The sequence below is a fragment of the Parasteatoda tepidariorum genome, chromosome 6 (assembly GCF_982258835.1).
Source record: "Parasteatoda tepidariorum strain Cologne lab strain chromosome 6, Ptep-v5.0, whole genome shotgun sequence".
Taxonomy (NCBI): Eukaryota; Metazoa; Arthropoda; class Arachnida; order Araneae; family Theridiidae; genus Parasteatoda; species Parasteatoda tepidariorum.
The window spans coordinates 60,347,076-60,369,425 of record NC_141760.1 but is presented as its reverse complement, the minus strand read 5'-3'; the positions used below and the strand labels follow the sequence as shown (position 1 = coordinate 60,369,425).

The window sequence follows — 22,350 nt, the reverse complement described above, 5'->3', positions numbered from 1 at the left end:
CATGAAAACTAAACAAAGATTAAAAATAATAATTAAATTACATTAGTTCTGATGCTAAAAGTATATTGTTTTAGAAATTGCAATAATAAAATTAGAACTGCAATAGCGCAGTGATTAAGACACTGAACTGCCATTGTGATGAACTGGGGTTCGATCCCCAGTGTCGGCTTGAAGCCGACCCAACTTCAGATCACCGAGTACCGGCTTGTCTGGGAAGTAAATGCGCAATGGTGTCTGTGTGCAGTGATGACCACGTAGCCTCAATGATGTTATTGGTCACGAAATTGTGGAGCCTTAACCTCCACAAACTTCCTGACCCACAACATTCTGTTACGTGAATGCTTTACCTTATTAATTTAAATTTATAATTGTGATGTAAGCTAATTTGACTTTAAAATGTGTAGAAACATGTAGCTAATTTAAAAATATTGCCAAAATATATTTTTGTAAATTTATTTATTAATTTTAAAACATGGAATAGTAATTTAAAAATTAAATGGCTTACAACATGTTCTTCCACTTAGGTGTAAGATAATGAAATACAATCCCTAAGTAAAATGGCAATAAGGAAATCAGTAATCTATAATTATTTTAAAGCAATTAATAGGTTGTAGTTTTCTGACAAAAAGTATTCTGATAAATTAAATGTGTTAAGTAATACTGTTAGCTAAGGTTTACTAATTGGTATTCCCTTGGCATTTATTTTTTTTAAATTTAAATTATTTTACCATGAACTTCTAATTTTCTACAAACTTTTCATAGATGTCGAATCATCACATAATATGACAGTCTTAAAGAATTCAAAAATTGAACTACAAGGTCATATAGGAGTCGTAATAGCTGCTGATTGGTTAGCTGGTGGTGATCAAGTCATAACAGCTTCTTGGGATCGTACAGCAAATGTATATGATGTTCAAACTGGGGAACTTGTCACACAATTAGTTGGTAAATCACTTTTTTCCCTTTCTATTTTATTCTATTTTTTTAATCTGAAAATGAATTTTCAATAACAATTTTTATGTCCATTAATTAATTTTTCTCTCCCTTTTACAAGGAAGGAATTATTTCTTTTTTTAAAAAAGAAATAATTCATAGCAAAGAGATTTTTAATGTTGTTTTGTTAATAGTGTAAAAAAATAGTTATGTATTAAATATTTATTTAGATTCATTTTGTTAGATTGTCTTTAGTAATAATTTAGGTAGTGTTGAATAGTTAGTTATACCTTTACAAGTATTTATTTGTAATATTTTCTGATTTATTATATAAATCTTATAATGAACATGACCACAATCCAAAATTAAAAAATAAAGAAAAGAAAGTCTCATCAAGAGAATCATTCTTGTTCTCTCATCAAGAATTTCTGTGAAGATATCAATTCATCAGTTGGAAAAGACAGGGCGAAGCCCCCAGACTGATCACCAATAATTCGATGTTAAAGTAAAAAGAATTGTTCCCAAAGGACTGTTAGGATCATGGAAAGAGATCCATTGTTGACGATTTAGCGAAAGATAACATGGCCAAAAATAAAGCCAACCCCCTGTAATCAATATTAAATCTGAACTGTATATTTAAATACAGCTGTGCTGTGCCTTTGGCTTGTTTACTGTTAAAGTTGATGTGTTGTACTAGATAATTTTAAGAGGCGACCAAACCGGTCGCCAAAGACGGCTAATTTTTTCTAAAACTGAGTCAACTAGCATAACTGGATTACTGCATTTATATCTGAATTCAGAAACGTTAACTTAGGAATATGTTAAAAAATATTTGTCATCTTTCTGTTGATTTATAAATTATACTTCAATAGTATGTCTACTTTTTCTTAAACTAAATACGTAAAAAATATCAAAGAATTTCTTTAAAATAAAGTTTTTATTTAAATTCTTTCATCTTTATGACTTCACATTTTTAATTCTATTTTTATCATATTAAAATTTTCTTACTATTTTATTTAATAGGTCATGATCAAGAGCTCACCAACACTTGTACACATCCAACCCAACGACTTGTTGTGACATCCTCAAAAGATACTACATTCCGTCTGTGGGATTTTCGAGATGCGATTCATTCTGTCAGTGTATTTCAAGGACATACCAAGTAATTACTCTAGCTTCTATAATTTAAGTCTTCTTAAAGCTTTGAGAAAAATATTTATCTTCTGTTTCTGGTAAGGATGTGTCGAATAGAATTTGGCCGATAAGCAACATTTAAAAAAAATTAATTAATAATTATTATTTTTTATATAGAAATAAGTTTAAAAAACTGAAATATGAATGTTTAAGAGACATTAGTTATTAAGATAATTATAGATAAAGGAAAACTGATTAACAGCTAGTTTAAAAAAATAAAAACTGAAGTTATAAAGTTGGAAGAAAAAAAAGAAATAGAACAAAATATCCTCTTAATTATTAGAACAAAACTTTAATGCTAAAAATAAATATTTTCCAAAAAAAAAAATATCCATAAGACATTAAAAGAAATAATGCCTATCAGAAACGCTGACAAATATTATATACAAAAGCAAAACAGAAAAAATAAAAATAGATTTAAATTCTTGAAAGAAAAATTTTAAAGATAAACATTTCAGTTTTCTAATTACTGTATTTTCATGAAAAAAGTGAAGACTAATAGAAACTCTTTTAATTGACGTGTCATAATAAAAACGTCGATAAAGTTTTTTGAATAAAAAAAAGCTAAACAGAAACCAAAATGAAAATCGTTCGTAATTTTTAGGAAAAAGTGACCATAAAAGAATAATGTTCATTAAAAATGCTCTTTAAGATTGCTGTGATAATAAAAATGCTGATAAAAAGAAAAGTTAGTTAAAAATTCAAAAGAGAAACAGGAAAAAATATTGTTCTTGGTTCTGAAATGCAACTTTAACGTTTAGAATTATAGTATTCTATGTTATCTGTCTTACCCTTCAAAAAAAGTGACAATAAAAGAATAAAGTCTATTAGGAACACTCTGTTAACATGCTTTGCATTAGTTAAAACAGAAACACAAGCAAAAATGAAACACAAAAAATTTCTCACTTTTTAAAATATAAAATGATGAATTGACTTGCCTGAATATAATTTAAAAAAGCGAAAATCAGCATTACCAAACTGATGGTTTAGGGATGTAGTCTGGTTTCAATTCTTCAAATTTCACTTTTCCATGTGTCTTTTTGAATATAAATTAACAAGTTTTAGAACTTAACAAATCTGCGTAGAAACTATTTCTAATAATGTATAGTAAAAAGTATGCTTTTTGATTATTCTTTATCAAATTCTATTAAAATTTCCCCCCAAAAAAAACTTTGTCGAAAAATAATTTTCCGAATATTTGGCAAAAGGGCCCAATACCGAATAGTGGTCAAATATTCGTTATATCCCTAGTTTTCAACAATATTATGGACCCCTATATATGTTTAAATTTCTCTAAATGCTAGTCATTTTTTACTATTTTTATTTAAGCCATACATGTGCGTGTCCAAAAAAATTTACAGCAATTTCAAAAATTGATTTAACAAAAATGTGTCATGATCAAAACGTATAGTTTGCAGTATTCTGCTTAAGGAACAAAATTAATTCTTACCCACTTTTAAAATTAGTTACAAAGTTTATCAACAGATGATGCAGCTAACAGAAAAACTATATCTTTATAAAGGTCAATGTGTGGTTTCAATCATCAAAGTATTGTGTCATCAATCTTGTTCCTAATAAGGATGTACACCTTTTTCTAGGAGGACTTATAAAATTTTAGTTTCCACCATAACCCCCTCCTGGAAGCAAATCTTACTCCTCAATCACGTTACTGAGAATCTGCTTATGGTGATGAGTTAAGTTGTCATTTCAGTATAGTTAGAAACTTGACAATGATCGAGACACAAAATATTTGTTGTTGGTGTTATAGCGAAGATGTTGTATAGTATTCCCTGTTTAGGAATGAGAGAGATATGTGTTAGTTGTCTAGTCACCATTATAAGGCATGCGGGACAGACATCTTCTAGCACGACATTCTCTAGCATATTTCTGTAACTTGTTTTTTAAAGAAAAATATTTTAGACAGTTTGGGAACCACTTTTAGCCCACAGGCCACAGGTTATAATTACAGGGATGAGATTCTTCCGCGGATTTCCGCGTTTTTTTTAGATTTTTCCATTTTTCCCGCTAATTTCCGCGGAAATTTTTTTGAACAAGTTAAAATATTTTATGAGGATTTTAATTTTCCGCGGAGCGAAAGCATTGAAGTCCACATTCCTCCCTCTGAAGTTTCTCAAAAAATCATTTCCTTGGGATAAAACTGGTTGACCTTACACAGAGATGATACAGAGATGAGATTTTTTCGCTTTTGCCTTTCGAATTTCAGCCTTTTTATCAAAAACTCGGATTCTCTAAAAGTTTCGTTTTTTCTTTAAATAAATATCCCGCTTTTTTTTTTTTTTTTTTTAAAAAAAATTCAATCGTTGAAATAAAATAATCATATTTATTTACGATTTTCAAAGATAAACAAAAAATTCAAACTGCATCCTAGCTGCTAACCCTTCCGTATTTTTACTTATTTTAGCTATTTTCTCTTCACAGAAAATAAGATTTTCCGTATTTTTATTCGTCCGCCAGATAGCTCGTATTTTTGCAATTCAGACGTCATGACCCTGTTGTCTGGCGTGAAAGCAAACGAGAAAAAAAATGAATAAATAAAATAATAGAGGTGGATTTGGGGTGAAAATATTTATTTGCTCATGCACTTAATCTTGTAAATTTTTATTTATTATGTCTAAACAAAAACAATACAAACAAGCCTTTTAGAAATCACAAGTCCAGTCTCTCGATCTATCCAGTCTATCTATCATCGATTTCGTATTTACCTGATTTAAAAGTTGCGCTATGCGATTCTTATTTACGCTATTCAAACATCGCACATTAGGATTCTTAGTTACGAGATTTAAAAATCCAATATCGCGTTTTGCATTTATGCATTTTTAAAATCGCTATTATATTATCAAACATCGATTTTCGTATTTGCCTGATTTAAAAGTTGAACGTTGCGAGTCTTATTCAGGCGATTTAAATATCGTACATTGCGATTCTTATTTACGAGATTTAAAAATCCAATATAGCGATTTGTATTTACGCGCTTTTAAAACCCTATGTATGTATTCACGCGAGCTTAAAATCCTATGTCGTGACTCGTTTTTGCGGTTGTAATATCAAACATCGATTTTCGTATTTATACGAAATCCAATCCAATAAAGTAATTTGTATTTACGCTTTTTAAAACCCTATGTAGCGATTGGTATTCATGCGAGCTTAAAATTCTATGTCGTGATACGTTTTTGCGTTTGTAAAATCAAACATCGATTTTCGTACTTAAACGTGCCTTAAAAATTGGACATTGTGATTTGTGTTTATGCGGTTTGAAAATTATGCATCGTGACGTGCTCTAAAAATTACGCATCATGATTTGTATTTCTGCATACTTTAAAATTCTATATAGAGTTTCATATTCACGTGATTTAAAAGCCTCATATCGGGATTCATATTGTCTCAATTTAAAAATAAAGCATGTGATTAATATTTATATATTCATGCAATTTTAAAATTAATCATCAGGATTTATAATCACATGGTTTACAAGTTTAAGGATCTCACTCTTTTTGTCAATTTTTTGTATATATATATATATATATGTAACATAAAAAGCTTCAATTAATCTTTTTATGTTAGTTTCTCTGCTATAAAACTTCTTCCTAATTAATTATTCTATTTGAAATACTTTCTCACACTTTTAAAAGCCACATCCTGTTCTTAAATCTATTTTTGGCTCAAGTATGCATTTAATTAAGAGCAGGACATTTTTCCCTTTGCTCTTGTGTGGGAAACGTTCGATCTATCTCATAAACCAATAGCAACTACTAAGATTTCCCTCTTTCCCTAAATTAAGACATTGCATTTTACTTTGCAAGATTTTCCCTAACATATAACCAAGGAGCGCAACTTTTCGTGTGCACTTTTACTCATTCTCATGACTGCTCTTGTCTAATAATTAATAAATAAATTTTGTACCCTCCTTCCCGACCTATGACCTGTTTTAATCCTTCCACTCGGCAACGACGTTATAAGTCGACAGGATTAAACGGTCGGGAACGGGGTACGGTACATCAACGATATGGAATATCTCTCATTTAAAATTAAATAAATCAACTTCGGAAGAGGGTACTTCAAAAATATGGAATAACTTCAAATCATTTATTCAAATGGACATTTGGTAAATAAGCAGTCAAATTTTTCTTCAACTTATGACAATAATTAATTCATCCTGTATCTTCATCAAAAAAAATAATCTCTTCAATCATCAAACGTTTAGTTTATTATAAATTATACCTACGCACAGTGGAACTAAACGATCATCCGTTTTCCATGTCTATGCTGCATATTTTGTCTACGTTCCTGAGAATACTAGAAAGCTGAGCTTCAATTCCTTCCTTGGACTAAAAAGAAAAACTGCATCGAATTCCTGTTAATTAAAATGTTTTATTGAAACTATCCCTTTGAGAAAGCGTTGATTTTGCCACTCTTAAGTGCTGAGCTGGATCTTATCGTCGATGAATAATTGTTCTCACACCCACGATGGTCTACTTAAATATTCGACATTCAAAAGAAAAATAAGCTTCAATTTCTCCGTCACTATTGGTGTTAATTTACGATTCATCTTAACGAAGAAACAAATTTTTTCCCTAGCAGCTCACGTCTTTGGTTTTGGAATTGTGTTTACGGAATTTCAACGCATTCCCATGTCTGTTGTGGTTTTCAAAATATCTCGGACTAATTCGAACTTTTTCAGGTATCCTTTGAATTAAAGTTTTTTACATTTCTCATAAATCAATTTCTTAAATGATTATGATTTTAATTTTCTCCCATATTTGATGTTTCAAAGTGAAACTACTTTTTATATATTGATAGTATTTACTGTTGAAATTTTTATTTCTTTAAATTTTTATTTTCAGTTAATTGATTTATTTGATTGAAAAGTGTTTCGAGAAATTATTTTCATATTGTTTTATGTGTTACAGCTTCTATGATTTTTTGAGTAGTAGAAGTTATATTTTTGTTTTACAGTGATTAGGATTTAAATGAAAATGCCATTTAAATTTTTTTTTCTCTTCGTAATGCAACTGCAATAATTATTGAGATTCAATTTAGATATGTGAATGCAATTACGGTGTTGCAAAAATTAAATCAAGAAATGTTGAAACTAATACAAATAGTTTGGAAAAATGAATAAAATACTTGTTGTTAGAATTTAAATTGAAGTACAACCAGACATTAATGCTTTAGTCCAACGTTGGTAATTAGTTCATAGCTCAGTTCTAGCTCAGATATTTCCATAAATAAACAAATCGTTTCTTTATTATACAGATAGAAAAATGATCTAACACAAATTGAAAAATTTAGTAACCAAATGAACTTCAAAAACACGTTTAAAATAGAAATGAAAATATTTGAATTCCCTAACAATTGTGACAAATTAAATTATCAATTAAGATCTCTGCACAAAAATTACTTTAAGAAAATATCCGAACTAAAATTCTTGAAAAAAAAAATTATGTCCAAAAAGAAAGGTATAAATGAAAAAAAAAAAAAAGGTAATTTGTAAATAAACCAAACTTGCACTTCAGATTAAAATAAGGAAAATAGCTAGATCAGTCAAAAATTGAAAACTGATTTACCTTAATACCATATTAAATTTGAAAGCTTTGTTTTGGATTTCAATTAGCGATAAATTGTGTTAAACAGGTTGTAATGCAAAATCTGAGAAGACTGATCACCTTTTCTGATTATAAAAGCAATTTGTCTTTACATATTTCCTGAAATCCGGGTTAATAATTGCAATAAAAATACCAAGAAAGAAAAGTATAAATAAATAAATATAAAGAAAGTAGAAAGGAAAATAAGAAAGAAAAAGAAAAGAAAAAATTTTACAGAAGGCATATTTTGGACATAAAGAAAAAAAAAAAAGAAATTTTTTTCGGATAATTAGCTATTAAAGTGACAAAAAATGTAAGGTAAATAATAAATAAAGTGAAATGAAGTAAATACTGAAGTCTTGGACTTCAGAGTAACAACCACTGTCATTTTTTTTATTTATTTTGTTTTCAAACAAGGTAAACAATACTCAAATCTAATTTCAGATTGAAATTTTTCCAGGAAAAATGTTTTTTGTATTTTGTGTTTTACATTTTAAATTATACATTTCTAACAAATGTTTATAAATTTTTATCATGATTGAAGAGTTAACTTAGATTGTGTTATTATGAAGAATACTTTTTATAGTGAAAAAACTGTAATGTGATCTTTAAACAAAATACTTTTGAAATTAAAAAAACTGCTAAGTCAAAAAAAAAAAAAACCTGTTGAAAATTTTAAATTTGCTGATAATGCTACTACAGATTTTTGATTGTGTTAAAATTTTTACAATGATAACATATGTAAATGTTTTATAATTTATATATTGTTACCATTACAAATTTGGTTATTTTATTTGTACTTCTACCATAGGGAAGATTTTGCAAATGGATAATTTCAAAATTTTGTGATTCTAACTAAACAATTTTGGCGAGGGGGGATGTAACATAAAAAGCTTCAATTAATCTTTTTATGTTAGTTTCTCTGCTATAAAACTTCTTCCTAATTAATTATTCTATTTGAAATACTTTCTCACACTTTTAAAAGCCACATCCTGTTCTTAAATCTATTTTTGGCTCAAGTATGCATTTAATTAAGAGCAGGACATTTTTCCCTTTGCTCTTGTGTGGGAAACGTTCGATCTATCTCATAAACCAATAGCAACTACTAAGATTTCCCTCTTTCCCTAAATTAAGACATTGCATTTTACTTTGCAAGATTTTCCCTAACATATAACCAAGGAGCGCAACTTTTCGTGTGCACTTTTACTCATTCTCATGACTGCTCTTGTCTAATAATTAATAAATAAATTTTGTACCCTCCTTCCCGACCTATGACCTGTTTTAATCCTTCCACTCGGCAACGACGTTATATATATATATATATTCATTCTTGGATTTCCTCTTTTTTACTTTCTGACTACTCTCATCCCTGTAATTAAATAAGCAATTTTCATTAAAGACAGTATTGGTCAAACCAACAATGTAAATCATGTATGTTTCTATTCCATTCTTTAGCCCTGTAACTTCAGCTACATTTGCTAGTGGTGACAAGGTTGTTTCTGGTAGTGATGACAGAACAGTTAAAGTTTGGGATCTTAAAAATATGAGGTCACCTCTCACAACTATTAGGCTAGACTCGCCGGTTAACAGGTAATTTTATACATTTTAAGTAGATTTAGTTAAGTAATATTTAAGGTTTTAGTTGACTTGTTAGACCTTTGACCATAATGAGAAAGTAGTGTGTAACAGAGCAATTTTCTCCAAAGGTTCAATGCTTAAAGAATTTTTAAAAAAAAACTTAACTAAACATACGTTTTCTTTCTATTTTTTTTTTCTTCTTCACTGACTAATGTTAAATACTCATAAATCCTATTTGATGATGCAATGAATCCTTCTTCTTGGCACCACAACCCACAGCAGGCCTGGGTTGTCCCAACTAGTTTCTTCCAACAGTCTGTCATATGCTTGGTTTTTCCAAATAGTTCAATTTAAATCTTTTCTGAGTCATCAAGCCATCTGACTGGATGAAGGTTAATATCTTCGTATGGTTGTTAAGCCTGTGATCAAAATAAGATTTAATGAAATTTTTTATAAAATATTTAAAGCTTTAAATTTAAACTGTTTGATAGCATGGTTTTAGTATTTCATTCATAATTACTTATTTCTCTTGGCCACCATTTTAAATATTATTTATTTTCACAGATTAGATGTGTCTAATCAGCACATAATTGCTATTCCACATGATAACAGACATGTTCGTTTCTTTGATCTGAATGGAGTGCGTCTTGCAAGATTACCCAGAAGTAATAGACAGGTAATTATTTTAAATTAAGTGCTCTATGTTTTAATCAATCTAATTGATCAGTACTTTTGGGTTTTTATTTATTCATCCATGTTATAATTATTCTTAACAGATTTTTCTAAGAGGCAAATGCACTTCGCATTCAATAAAATAGATTATTTTGCATATTCACTATAGAGGGAAATACGCAAAATAATATAAGAAATTATTAGCAACCTTTAACAAAAAAACACTATGCCGTGGTGAAGCCATTAAAAAGATATTAAAAAAAGATTAATCTATTACAATGGTTTTCAACAATGGAATTTCATGTTTAGGGTATTGCCCCTGAAATACACGGTCGGAAAGTGGTGATTATTTAGAAATCACCCCTTAAAATATACTAACTGTAATAAAAAAAATTCCAAATTGGTGCTCCCGTTTTTGAGTTATTAGTGAGCCTCCAATCAGACTTTCACTCTTTTACTATATATATACTATATTAACATTATATTAGAGCATGTTAATAATTCATAAAACATTACCTCGGCAACGAGGCAACGCAATTTTTCTCAGCATGCTATCCATATTGAGCTATTTCATTGTAACCTAGTGCTATCAATCTGCAATATAAATGCATTATTTTTCCATTTCTTACAAAAGAATTATTGGGACTTATTTTTATTTATAAATTAAACTTGATTCATAAATAGAGCTAGCTAGTCTTGTACATTATATTTTGAGATGATCTCCAAAAGTACTCAGTTTTTTACCATGTCTCTCAAAATCCACCATCTAGAAATATTGCATGTTTTTTAGCTCTTTGAGCAATTTAAAAGGTCTGTTTAAAAAAACAATTCAAAAATCAATGCTGGCAGAATTTACAAAATCAAAACACTCATTTTCTTACCCGCAATTGCTCTTTCTCAGACATTTTTCTTATTATTGCTTCAAAATAATTTTATATTTTAGGGCCATCGTCGTATGGTATGTTCTGTTGCCTGGTCTGATGATGGTCGTAACTTATTTACTTGTGGATTCGACAGACTTGTTTTCGGCTGGCGAATAATAGTCCCAACCAAAGATGATACAAAACTAAGCGTTACCAAGACAAGTAAAGAGTGAAATTAAATTATATTTATTATGCGTTTTCGCTGTGATTCTCAGTTTTGAAATAATTGTTAAATTAAAAGGTTTTGTCCATAACATTGATCAGCATTATATTTGATTTCTTTAGGAGATTTATTGTTAATAGATATGCATTTCTTCTAGAGATTGTTGTAATATGTACATGGTAAGATTATTAGTTGTAAATATTATGCAATAAAGTGTTTTTTGAAATAATTCTTTTCTTTTTAATTTTCTTAGACTTGGGGGATTAGATTCATATTGTAAGTACCTCAAATTACTTATTTCAATAGATAACAGAAACTCTTCTCCATTGTATATTAATTTTTCTGTGTACTCCTGTTAAATAAAGCTTGCTTTTAACAAAGAAAAGATTTCACTAAAATTTTTTCAATTATAACTTCACTTGACAATCACATCAAAATATTATTGTGAATGTGATTATTGCTCCTTTATCATAAAGAAAAATTAAGCCTCTCAGTCTAATTATAGATTTCTTTTTAATTTATGAAGAAAATAATAGAAAATGAATAGGTCTGTATTCGCACTGCTCTAAAATAATGGTATACCACTATACCAGATTGGGAAAAAATATAACCAGGGTATCTCCTACATTTTAGATTTTCAATTTCATGACTAATTCCAAGAATTTTTCATGACTTATTGAAGTTACTATTTTCTCCGACAAAAACACAACAAGAAATTTAAAAAAGCATTATAATAACATAAATTGAAATGATAGGTATAACCAAAACTGTTATACTCTGCATCGTCATATTTAAAGATTTTTAATTTAATAAAAAAAGAGTTAAACAATAGAAAAGCTGAAAAAATACAAAAGCAAATAATTTTTTCTGCAGAATTATATTCTAAAGATACTTTTCTTGTTCATCCAAAAGAAAAGAAATACTCCCGATTTTTCTGTTCTCATTTCGGAATTTAAAAAAACTAGACTGGCTTGCTTCAGCTAGAATTTTAAATTGATAATAAATAACAAAAATTCTGAAATCACAGAAGTTTAAAAGATAATTTGCTCTAGAAATGATGTTTTTTCTTTCATTTTTTGAAAGAACACCATAACTTTTAAAAAACATTTTATATTTTAATAAAATATAACTGTGAGTGGGGGTTTTGTTACAAATTCAGATATTCAGAACACCATGAAATGGGATGGAGGTATTTTTAAATTCCATTTTAAAAATTTGATTTTTCAGCAACCTAAATCCATGACTTTCTAGATGTGCGGATACCCTGCATAATTGTTTCGCGAGGGAAAAAATTTTGAAAGACACATAAATATTGCAAAGTGATTAAAATGATATAAGAAATATAAATGATTTACAGGTAGAACAGACTGCGAAAATAATTGAAGATAATAACGAAGAAATTAATAATTTAATGTCATGTTTTTTTTTCAGAATTACATAGATTGTCAAGCTATACATTTCACAAAGATGTAATAGTAAAACATTAAAAGAAATATAAGCGATGTATAATAATATTAACGCAAATATATACAACATAAATAAGAAAATATTCTGCTCATTGTCAATGTTAAAAAATATTTTTTATTCACAGAAACAAATTTTTGATTGTATCATTGCATTTTTTTCCGTAGCTTACTCTTTTTAAAAAAAATACAATTTTGCCATATATATAAAATTGCATACCAATATATAAATGCACAAACCCCATTTCTTACAACACATAATACCAATTTTTAATAAACAGGCTTACATGTTTTAAAAAATAAATTTTTGAAGTATAAGAAAATATTTTACATTATAAATACATATTGTAACAGTATTCAAAACAGAGAAAGTTGTTAAAACAAAGTACATTTGTTAGATGAATAATCCAAAATGTTTTATATAATATTTCTATTTGTTATTGTTATTTTATAAAAGGCACTTCTGACAAACCATTATAATTTTTAGAGTTTTTTTTTATTAAATAGAAATGTATTATAAAAAAAATTATGTAACTGCTGTTCACACAGTTGTGATTTTGCAGTGTATGGATTTTTTCCAATATTATTGATTTGGTTACCTTTTTTTCCCATACATAATAATTTCAACATCTGATATATGTGTAAATCAAAAATGAATAGGGGTATGAAAATAAACAAAACACTAAGCTATGTCAACACTAAGCTTGTAGCAGAGCAAAAGTACACATAAATGCTTTAAAGGTATGAGGTTTAACAACAACATTACTTATTTCTATTTTTTCTGGTTCCTTACAAATTCAGCCTTTTTTTCTTTTTTTGACCACAAGTCAAATTAGTACTGTTTGTACCTTGGTATAAAGCAGCCAAATGTTAGGTTGCTTTGCTCTCAAATTTTGGTGAACAGAGAATAAGTTAGGATTTCTATAACAAGCTAAAACTATATAAATGTTCATTTTTGGCACTGATTTTATTCTATCTTTTAGCTTCAGAAAAACTTAAGAAATTATTTAATCATTTGGAAGTAAGAACTTTTTCAAAAAATAATGTGAACTTTGACGACATTCATGCACATGTAAAAGTTTACTTATATAGCAATATAAGTAAATGTAGAATCAATTCCAAAAAATTAAGATGTATATGACAAATATATGAAATTTGGTTTAAATATTTTATCAACAAAATTTATAAATAGTGAACTTCATAATAAATAAATGTTACAATTACATGAAATGCTCTTTCTTTGAAGAAAAAAATTTTGCAGCAAAATATTTTAGATATTTACTGCAAAGCTTTATGTGAAAAAATTTAAAACAGCATTTATTTATTGACGAAGTTAAAACAGTGATCACACTAAAGCATGTCACATTTTCCTGTACTTTCCTAAATCCAGCAAAATCACTGTTAAAAGAATCTTTAATTTAATGTATCTCAAAAATAAAAATTTTTAATTGTACAAAAATCCTTATTTTAAATAAAAGGTAACAAGTCATAAGTAATTAATTTTTCAGGATTCTAATGCAAAAGTAACTATAAAAAAGAATGCCAAGTGCAGATATTTATAAATATGCATGTCCATATGTAATGTAAACTTTAACATAACAATGTAAACTTTTTAGATTAAGTTTTAAATAGAACCTAAGCTAAATTAATACATGTTATAGGTAATTATTGATAAAGAAAGTTTTTCATGATTTTTTTTTAAAGAAATAACTATCGTGAAGAAATTCTGCGATATTTAAGAGGAAAAAAATTAAACACATAAAATTTCTTGTTTCAAGCACTGAAGAAAAACATTGTTTTTCAATAAAATCAAATACATAAATGACTTATTTATACAGAAACACAAATGTTGTACATAAAATAATTTACAAAAGGTTATTGATCAGTAAAAAAATACCCGTCTTCAGATTAGGTGGGATAAATAAAGTACTTTTACAACAATATTTAAAACCTTAAATGCAACTTTTTTTTTCATCAAACTGTAGAAAAAATTTGCTGGATAACAATAATGCAGTAAATTCAACAGCAATTGAATATTCCCTGAGTAACTTAAGTAAAATAGTTGACAAGCACTCAACTGAACAAAAATCATAAACCTCATTCTCATTTTTCTAAAAAATAACTAACTACGAACCTGTTTTTTTCTTTTAGTCATGAATCATTTTTAAAAACTTAAATTTTTAGGTTTATATAAAACATATCATTTGAAATTGTACTTTAAAAGAACATACCACAGTTTTGGCCAGCTGTAAGTATGGAAAAATAAAAAATAATTCATTCTACCAAATCTTTAAACAAAGGCAGTTTTCCATAGGAAAACTTTTAGGAAACAGCTTGCTGATGTTCTGATATAGTTTTCAAAAAATCATAACATGTTTTTCAACAATATTAAATTGCAATGCTTCATACAAATAATTTAATGACTGTTTAAAATTAATTTCTTTAATAATAAAAAAAAAGCAAACTCATGAGATATTTTACAAACTTGTTGATCTCTAAAAAAGCATTACCACAACAGCTCACTGTTTGCTTAAGGGTCATGGCAGATAAGGCTCCATAATTCCTTGACAATTGTCATGATCATAGCAATGTGATCAGCATTGTGCACAGGCTACCACCCTTACCTCCTAAACAAGCTGATCCCCATCAATCTGAAGCTAGGTGGGTTTCAAGCCACCTTTGGGGATCGAATCACAATTCTTCACTATAACTGAATTAATCCTAACAAATTTTCTTATCAATCCTCCCAATTTTATAAATCACTTTCAATCATAGAATTCATCACTTTCTATTTCTTATTGATTACTATAAGAAGAAACTGATAATGAAATAAATCTGCCCAAAAGAAAATTGAGTAAAAAATTTTTAGAGGAGAAGCATCTAAAGAATTTCTAATAGAAAAAAATTTTTAAAACTAAATAATAGTTTCATTAATATTAAAATACAATATAACTTATTTAGCTTACAATGTAGTTTTCAGAAAAAGCTTGTTCAACTACTTCACTTTCAGTTATAAGATTCATCAATTTTCCCATCGATTGTCCCAATTTCAACATACATTATCCCGTCACAGCTTCTTCATCTTCAGAACTACTGCGCATAATAACAGATACTGCTTGATAACGCTGAGGAACAATTACATCTTCTTCATCAGAAAATTCATACCTACAAAGAGTAAAGAATTTTTTTGTATTGAAAAGCAACGTAGCTATTAATATGTATAACTATGTGATAGATATAATTAAATAAATAATCCCAAGAAACTAAAGCGGTAAGATATTATCAACTGATAGAAAACTTCATACGCTTCAAAAATTGAAAGGACAGTCAACATGTTTCAAGCACATCAAAAATATGTGGCCATTTTAAGGTAACAAAACAAAAACAATAAATTTTGTTTAGTAATGAATAATAAGGTAGATGATAAAGTAAGTGATAGGGCGATAAGGTAAGTGATAGATATTTAAGTCTGACACATTATACTTTAGAGCAATCAACTGGTTGGTACAAAAAAGGCATCTCGTTATTATTTTAATTTTAAACAAATAAAGAGAAAGTACATACTTAGAACAACAATAAGATTCTTTCAAAAATTCATATTTCTAACAACCCATGGAGACTAATATTTTTTCTATCCTTTTAATACTTAAACAGAAAGCAATTACTTCATTTCACTGAATTACCATTAAATTAAGATCAATAAGTTAAAAAAGTTTTATTTAATAAAGTTAATAATACAAACATTATCAGTTATTAGGAAAATAGAATATTTGTTAAAAACAATAATTTACATTTAATCAGGAAGAACTTCTAATGTGAAGCTAATATTACCCTCTGAATACAAACGAGTAAAAAAATTATCTATTTTTGATTAATATGTAGTTTTAGAAACTGAAAACTATCTCAATCTTATACTTTTATAAAATATTAACATTTGTAATGCATAATATTCTGTGTTCAAATTTTAGGAAAACTCCAGAAAATGTCAACAACTACATTAATATTGGTGTTAGATAAAATAAATAATATATAAATATAATTAACAGAAGGCTAGAGATAGACTTGACAGATTATAGTTATTATGGTAAGTTTAATTCTGAGCACAATTCTAATAGTTTCCTTTAGATTAGTAAAGACAATTAAAAAGTTTATTACTTAGTTACACTTCCCTTTTTTTTTAATTATTTATTTTTTTAAATTTATTTATTTATTTTATTTTATTTTTGAAATAATAAATTCTGTTTGTAACATATGAGAATTTCAAAGTAACAAGTTTAAGTCTATTTCAAATAACAGAAAGGCAAACTAAATTAAATTATAGCAAAACAACTTTAACACTGTAATCGTAATTTAAAAGCTTAGAATAATTATTTAAGACAAAATACAGTGTGTTTGGAAGTCATGGGGCACTTTTGACAAGTCAACCATCAAAAGTACTCCAGAACTTTACAGACTCTATTCAAATGCAATAACATGTAAATTAAATACAAAAATCTATTCATTTTTCCCTCAGCAAAAAATCCACTAATATTAAATGAGATTTTGAAAATATTTTTAATTACAGTTATTTCATTATCTATTATTAATAATCTTTCATTAATAATTTTTGAAATTATTGATTATTAACTACTTACCATGGCTTAGAGGAATTCATTCTCTTTGAAGATTTCTTTTTAGGCTGAAAGAAAAGATTAATTAGTAATAATAAAATATATCAATTCAACATTTTCTTCACTAAAGGAGATTAATTCTGTCTCAAGAAAGATATCTTTTTGTTTCTCAAATACAAAACGTAGATACATTTTTAATGAGAAATTAATTAAGCGGGATTGACCATTTGTTCAAAGATTATTTTACGCAACATCATTCATTATTTGAAAATTGTTAATTTCTTGATACAGCTTCAAACCCTAAATGGTGTTGCTGCTGTATTTCAGACACTACCACGCTGATTCACTTTTCATTTTGACTACTTATATTATAAAACAAAAGCATTGACAACAAATAATGACAATATCGAGAAAATAAAATTTAAGGAATATTTTGTATTACATTTTTGCACTAATCCAGTAGAGCTAGCTGATATTAAATATTTTCTATAAATTTTTAAGGAATTAAAAAAACTGTTATAATGAAATGATTAATATTATTTTGAAAGAATTAATAAGAAAGCACCTTTCACTCTTAATAACAATTAAAAATATAGTCATAATTACCTTTAAATCAACACTCTCACTTTCAGCATTTTCTTTGATATTTTGCTCATCACTTCGCTGAAGACTTGCCCCTTTCATTGCAGCTAAATGCCCAGTCTCTTCAATTTTGCACAGTTGACTGAGGTAACGAGCACTTTCAGTCTTAGACACATCACTAGGAGGTGATAAAGCACTCTCTGTCTTAGAAACTTCACTGGGTGCTGGCGACTGCCTACCAGCTGTTGAGGAATCTAATACTGAGAGCATTTCAGTAGATGCAGAACAGGATTTGTTAAGAGAATAGCTTTCTACTCCTCTGGAAGGAGAGTCTATACGTGATGCAGATGAAGCTGGTCGGAAATGAGTCTTTGAATCTGAAGAATTCCAGATATCTGAAGCTCTCGAAGCCATGTAAGAATTTCGTGGAGATTCAGATGGTGTGATGCAGCCCTCAATGCATGAAGATACCGACGATTTTTGTATGTGTATGCTTACATCATCATCAGAGTGGTCTTGAGATTGTTCATCATCTCTAATGCCAATGGGTGGAGCAGGTGGTGGATCTCTACGGGGTGGCAACAAACCCTTTCTATTTAGATTACTTTGAGTTAAATCAGATAATGGTGACATAGAAAAATCATTAGGTCTCTCACTGGGTATTTCTTTACTAAATAAATCAGTGAGGAAAGTATCAGAGTCATTTTTTGAAGGAGAGTTCTTTATGGGAGAACAATCAGAAGTTTCTACAACCTGACTAGTAGGAGGAATATTATCTACAGAAACAGATCTAGAGTAAGTTTCCCGAAATTCTTCTGCTGAAATTTCGTTTTTTGGAGAACGAGGAGAAGGTTTTGATTGCCATTTACCCCTCAAAGCAAATTTAAAGAGAAAACTTTTCTTCTTAATGGCTGTATTTGGGGTTGATATATCGGGAGGCGAAGAATTTAAATCTGGTGTTTCTACCATACTAGAAAAGCTTCTATCAGCTTCTAGACTTTCACTGTCTGTGCTTATGTTAGGAGTTTCAGCAGAAAAATCTGACGGATTATCTTTGGAAAACTTCTTGTCTCTATCCATAGTTTGAAAAGGTGATTGCATTTTCTTTTTTTGGGTGCCTTTTATTAGATCAGGCTCATTAGAAATTAGGTTGATTTTGCACATTTGTGTGGAGGTTTTATTATTAACAGAATTAGAATCATTTCTAGAATCTTTATCTGGCTTACTTTTTTCAGATGAATTACATTTTGAATCACTTTGTACATTTTCAGAAAGGTGAAAAAAGGAATTCTTCCTACTTCCATTACTACTACTTCGACTCCCAGCTTTTGAATCAGAGGAAGAAGGACCTGCTGGACTAAGTGTGTCAACTGCTGAGCTTGATGAACTCTGTTCTATTTCCTTATCTGAAGCATAAGTTGCTGGTAAATTAGGACTAATGCATTCTTCACTGTCACTGCTTGAAGGTTCAAGTACTTCTAAAACAGAACATGTTTCTCCACTTTGCCTTAAATTGGGATTTTGCTTGAAAAACATGCGTAAATTAACATCCCTGTTACTCATTACGGATTTAGAAGCACCGGATAAACTGCTGATTTTCATTGCATTAACCTGAGACTGGGATTTAAAATCATCAGCTGATTCTTTGCCTTTGGCAGAGGAATTTTTTAGATCAGAACTCCTTAGACAGTTCTGTCTAGAATCTAAAAAAGGTACAGGTTCTTGTTGGGAAAAAAGTGAATTCACAACATCGGGAGCAGAAAAATCAGATAATGGATTCTGTGCATCTTCATCATTATCACTGTTTGAGCTATCTTCAGAAGTTTCTGGTGTGGATGGAATTGGAGGACTGTGACAGTTTGATTTATCCAACACATGACTAAATTGTGATCTAGTTGAAACAGAAATAAAATCAAATAAGAATAGAATGATAAAGCCTTTAATATTTTTCATGAGCTTTGCGAACAATTTTATGGCATATTATCGACAAATAAAGTTAATAATTTAAATTTACCTTAGATGCATGAAGGAATACTAAAATTTCTGTCAAATTGTATAATACATAGCTAAAAAGACAATTATTTTTTGGAAATAAAAAAAACCTAATATATAATGATCATACACAGTCCAGTCACCACCTAACTATGTGACCATGACCTACTTTTAATGTCAACATGAGATAACCAATCACAAAAGGCAAGTGGCAGCACATCGCAATGGATCGTTAATAAAGAGTGTCTGGTGGAATTGGAAACATTGCAATGCTGACATAATGCAGAAACAGTGTGATTTACCTGATGTACAAAAGGGCATAATTGTTAGCTTTCAAGCTATAGGTGGACGCATTTCCAAAATGGCTAATTTTGTAAACAGTTCACTGTTATTATTTAATTTCAATTTAATGTTTTGAGAATCTGACAATTTACATTATTTTGGTTTTTCTAACTGTAACTTCCTCTTTGTGTTTCTCATATGTAGACCTGTTGGTCTTAGTGTAGTTATGAGTTTCAGAAGGTTTTCATTTTTTATTTCAATTTTTGTGGTATTGCAGTATTGTCTTATTCTACTTTCCATTATGAGCCTCGGGGCACTGTCAGTTTTTGATTTTACCACCGACAGCAGAAAGGCTCCAGCATGTTGGCAGGGCGGTGTGTCTTCTGACAAAATGTCGATTTTGCTGACATGCGTATCTTTAGTTTTCATTTTGCTTGTATTTTTATTTTTACTCCTATAGAAAAGTAACAACCTTGAACTTAAATTCTACATAATGGTGAGTGAGGAAAATGCTTAAGACAAGAAGATCTGACTGATTGTCAAACCATTTTTAACAACACTGACTAAAATTTAAATTGTTTGCAAAAAATCAAGCACCTTTCATAAGATTTTGAAGTCAATGGAGGTAACCCCTAAGAATGACCCGATCAACCTCCATCAACGACCATTTTACTGTGAAACAGAGAGTGGTCTCTTCCAAGAGGTTTTGCCGTGTGTGTATAGATATATATTTAACATGTTAAAAAAAGGCAGCTCAGCCACAATTTATAAATCATCTAGATCTTTGCCATGACTTCACCAAATTACAGCAAATGGCCAAATATCATCAAAGAAATTAATGATTTCGTACAAATTAAAAGCAAAGAAAGAATCTAATAAAGCTGTAGGGATTTTAAGTCATGTTAAGATACATAAACATAATCTCCTTTTTAAATAAATGTGAATGCTTCACATATAGTTTACTAAAATTTTAAAAAACATTTAGAGCATAAGTTGCAAAACAATCAAAGAAAACATAAACAAATAGAAAAAATTAACCTTACCTTAATATATCTAAAGGTTTCTTTCTACCATCAGATAATTTTATCTGCTTCCTTGTTTTCTTCCAACTCTTCTCAACCATCAGTAATCTATTTTCTTCATTTGCCATAACTGATATTAATAACTGAGAGTAATCTTCTAGGTATTTTACCCCAGCATTATTCAACCTTCAAAACAATAGTATTTAAAGTTTGGATCATAAAGAAAAAAAAAGAATACAGAAAAAATTTTCATGTTATTTTGCTCTTTGAAAATAAAATACAAGTGAATAAACTAAAGAAATAACATGATCAAGATTAGTTAATAACTCAGCCTGTAATAACATTATCTTCTATCTATTTATTAATTCTATCTATTTATTAGCTAGAAGTGGCTGTACTGAAAAATTGCAAACCTCATTTCAGTTATAAATCAAAATTTATTGTGTTGCGTTTTTATTTTTTACTTGATAAATCAAATTTTGTTTTACATTTTATTGTTCAGTTCTTTTTACCTGTATCGTATGTTAACTTTTATTTATTTATTTATTTTTTAAAGTAGTGTTTTGTACTTTAGCTCCTTTTAGAATATGTCTTTCAAGAATTTAATTTTTTTTTTTTTACAGTTGTGAAGATGAGTCTGATTCTTGCTAGATAGAGGGCAACACTATCAATGTGTTAAATGCTTGGAAAATAACTTTTTCATTCACTGGAATAAATAAATTCTTTTTCTTTTTTTAAAAAAATACCGATTTTATTTTATGTTTAATTAAGTATTTACCAAGTTTTGGTTATCTTCTACTAGTTTAGTAACACGATTATCGAAATCCAAAATAATTCTACAATCTATCTTTATCTTTTTAACAACTTATAAAACTACAAAACAACTTATGCTGATTTTTACAACTTGTCTAACCTTTCAAACATGACGTCAAATATAAGTGTGAATTGAATTTTGCGTTTAGCACACTAATGCAATTCTTACATAAGTAAATCCATCTAAAACTTTTTAAATTTTTCCTATTTTCCTAATTAATACATTGTTTAGGGTGATAAAAAAATTTGTTAATGATGTTCATTATCATTTTAGTATTATATTTCATATTTCCCTGCTTTGACAATTTAAAAATGTCAATTCAGAAATTTAGTAACGTTTTCACATAATTACAGTTAATTCCAGTCATTATAAATTCTGAAATTCTATATATCTGAAATTCTATATATTTCGAAATTTTATAAATTTCTGAAATTTTATAATATTCTAAAATTTTTAGTATAATGAATCATACCAGTCATTGTAAAATTTGTTTATCTAATGTGAACTGACAACCATGAT

General features: G+C 28.5%; 2 protein-coding genes across 5 annotated transcripts in view; one reads left to right on the top strand and one right to left on the bottom strand.

Annotated features, from left to right (window-relative positions):
* Positions 1-11,295, top strand: part of Wdr37 (WD repeat domain 37) — a 99,397-nt gene extending 88,102 nt beyond the window's left edge. For all 3 annotated transcript variants that reach the window (XM_071178611.2, XM_071178612.2, XM_071178613.2), the window contains exons 9-13: positions 763-945; positions 1,957-2,095; positions 9,186-9,320; positions 9,873-9,984; positions 10,924-11,295. In XM_071178611.2, coding sequence (XP_071034712.1) covers positions 763-945; positions 1,957-2,095; positions 9,186-9,320; positions 9,873-9,984; positions 10,924-11,076 — 722 coding nt within the window. In that variant the 3' untranslated portion in view covers positions 11,077-11,295. The remainder of the gene's footprint in view (positions 1-762; positions 946-1,956; positions 2,096-9,185; positions 9,321-9,872; positions 9,985-10,923) is intronic.
* Positions 11,296-13,703: 2,408 nt separating this feature from the next.
* Positions 13,704-22,350, bottom strand: part of LOC107440564 (uncharacterized) — a 69,911-nt gene continuing 61,264 nt past the window's right edge. For both annotated transcript variants that reach the window (XM_043050415.3, XM_043050413.3), the window contains 4 exons: positions 21,039-21,203; positions 17,746-19,612; positions 17,164-17,207; positions 13,704-15,694 (listed from right to left, as the gene is read on the bottom strand). In XM_043050415.3, coding sequence (XP_042906349.2) covers positions 15,589-15,694; positions 17,164-17,207; positions 17,746-19,612; positions 21,039-21,203 — 2,182 coding nt within the window. In that variant the 3' untranslated portion in view covers positions 13,704-15,588. The remainder of the gene's footprint in view (positions 15,695-17,163; positions 17,208-17,745; positions 19,613-21,038; positions 21,204-22,350) is intronic.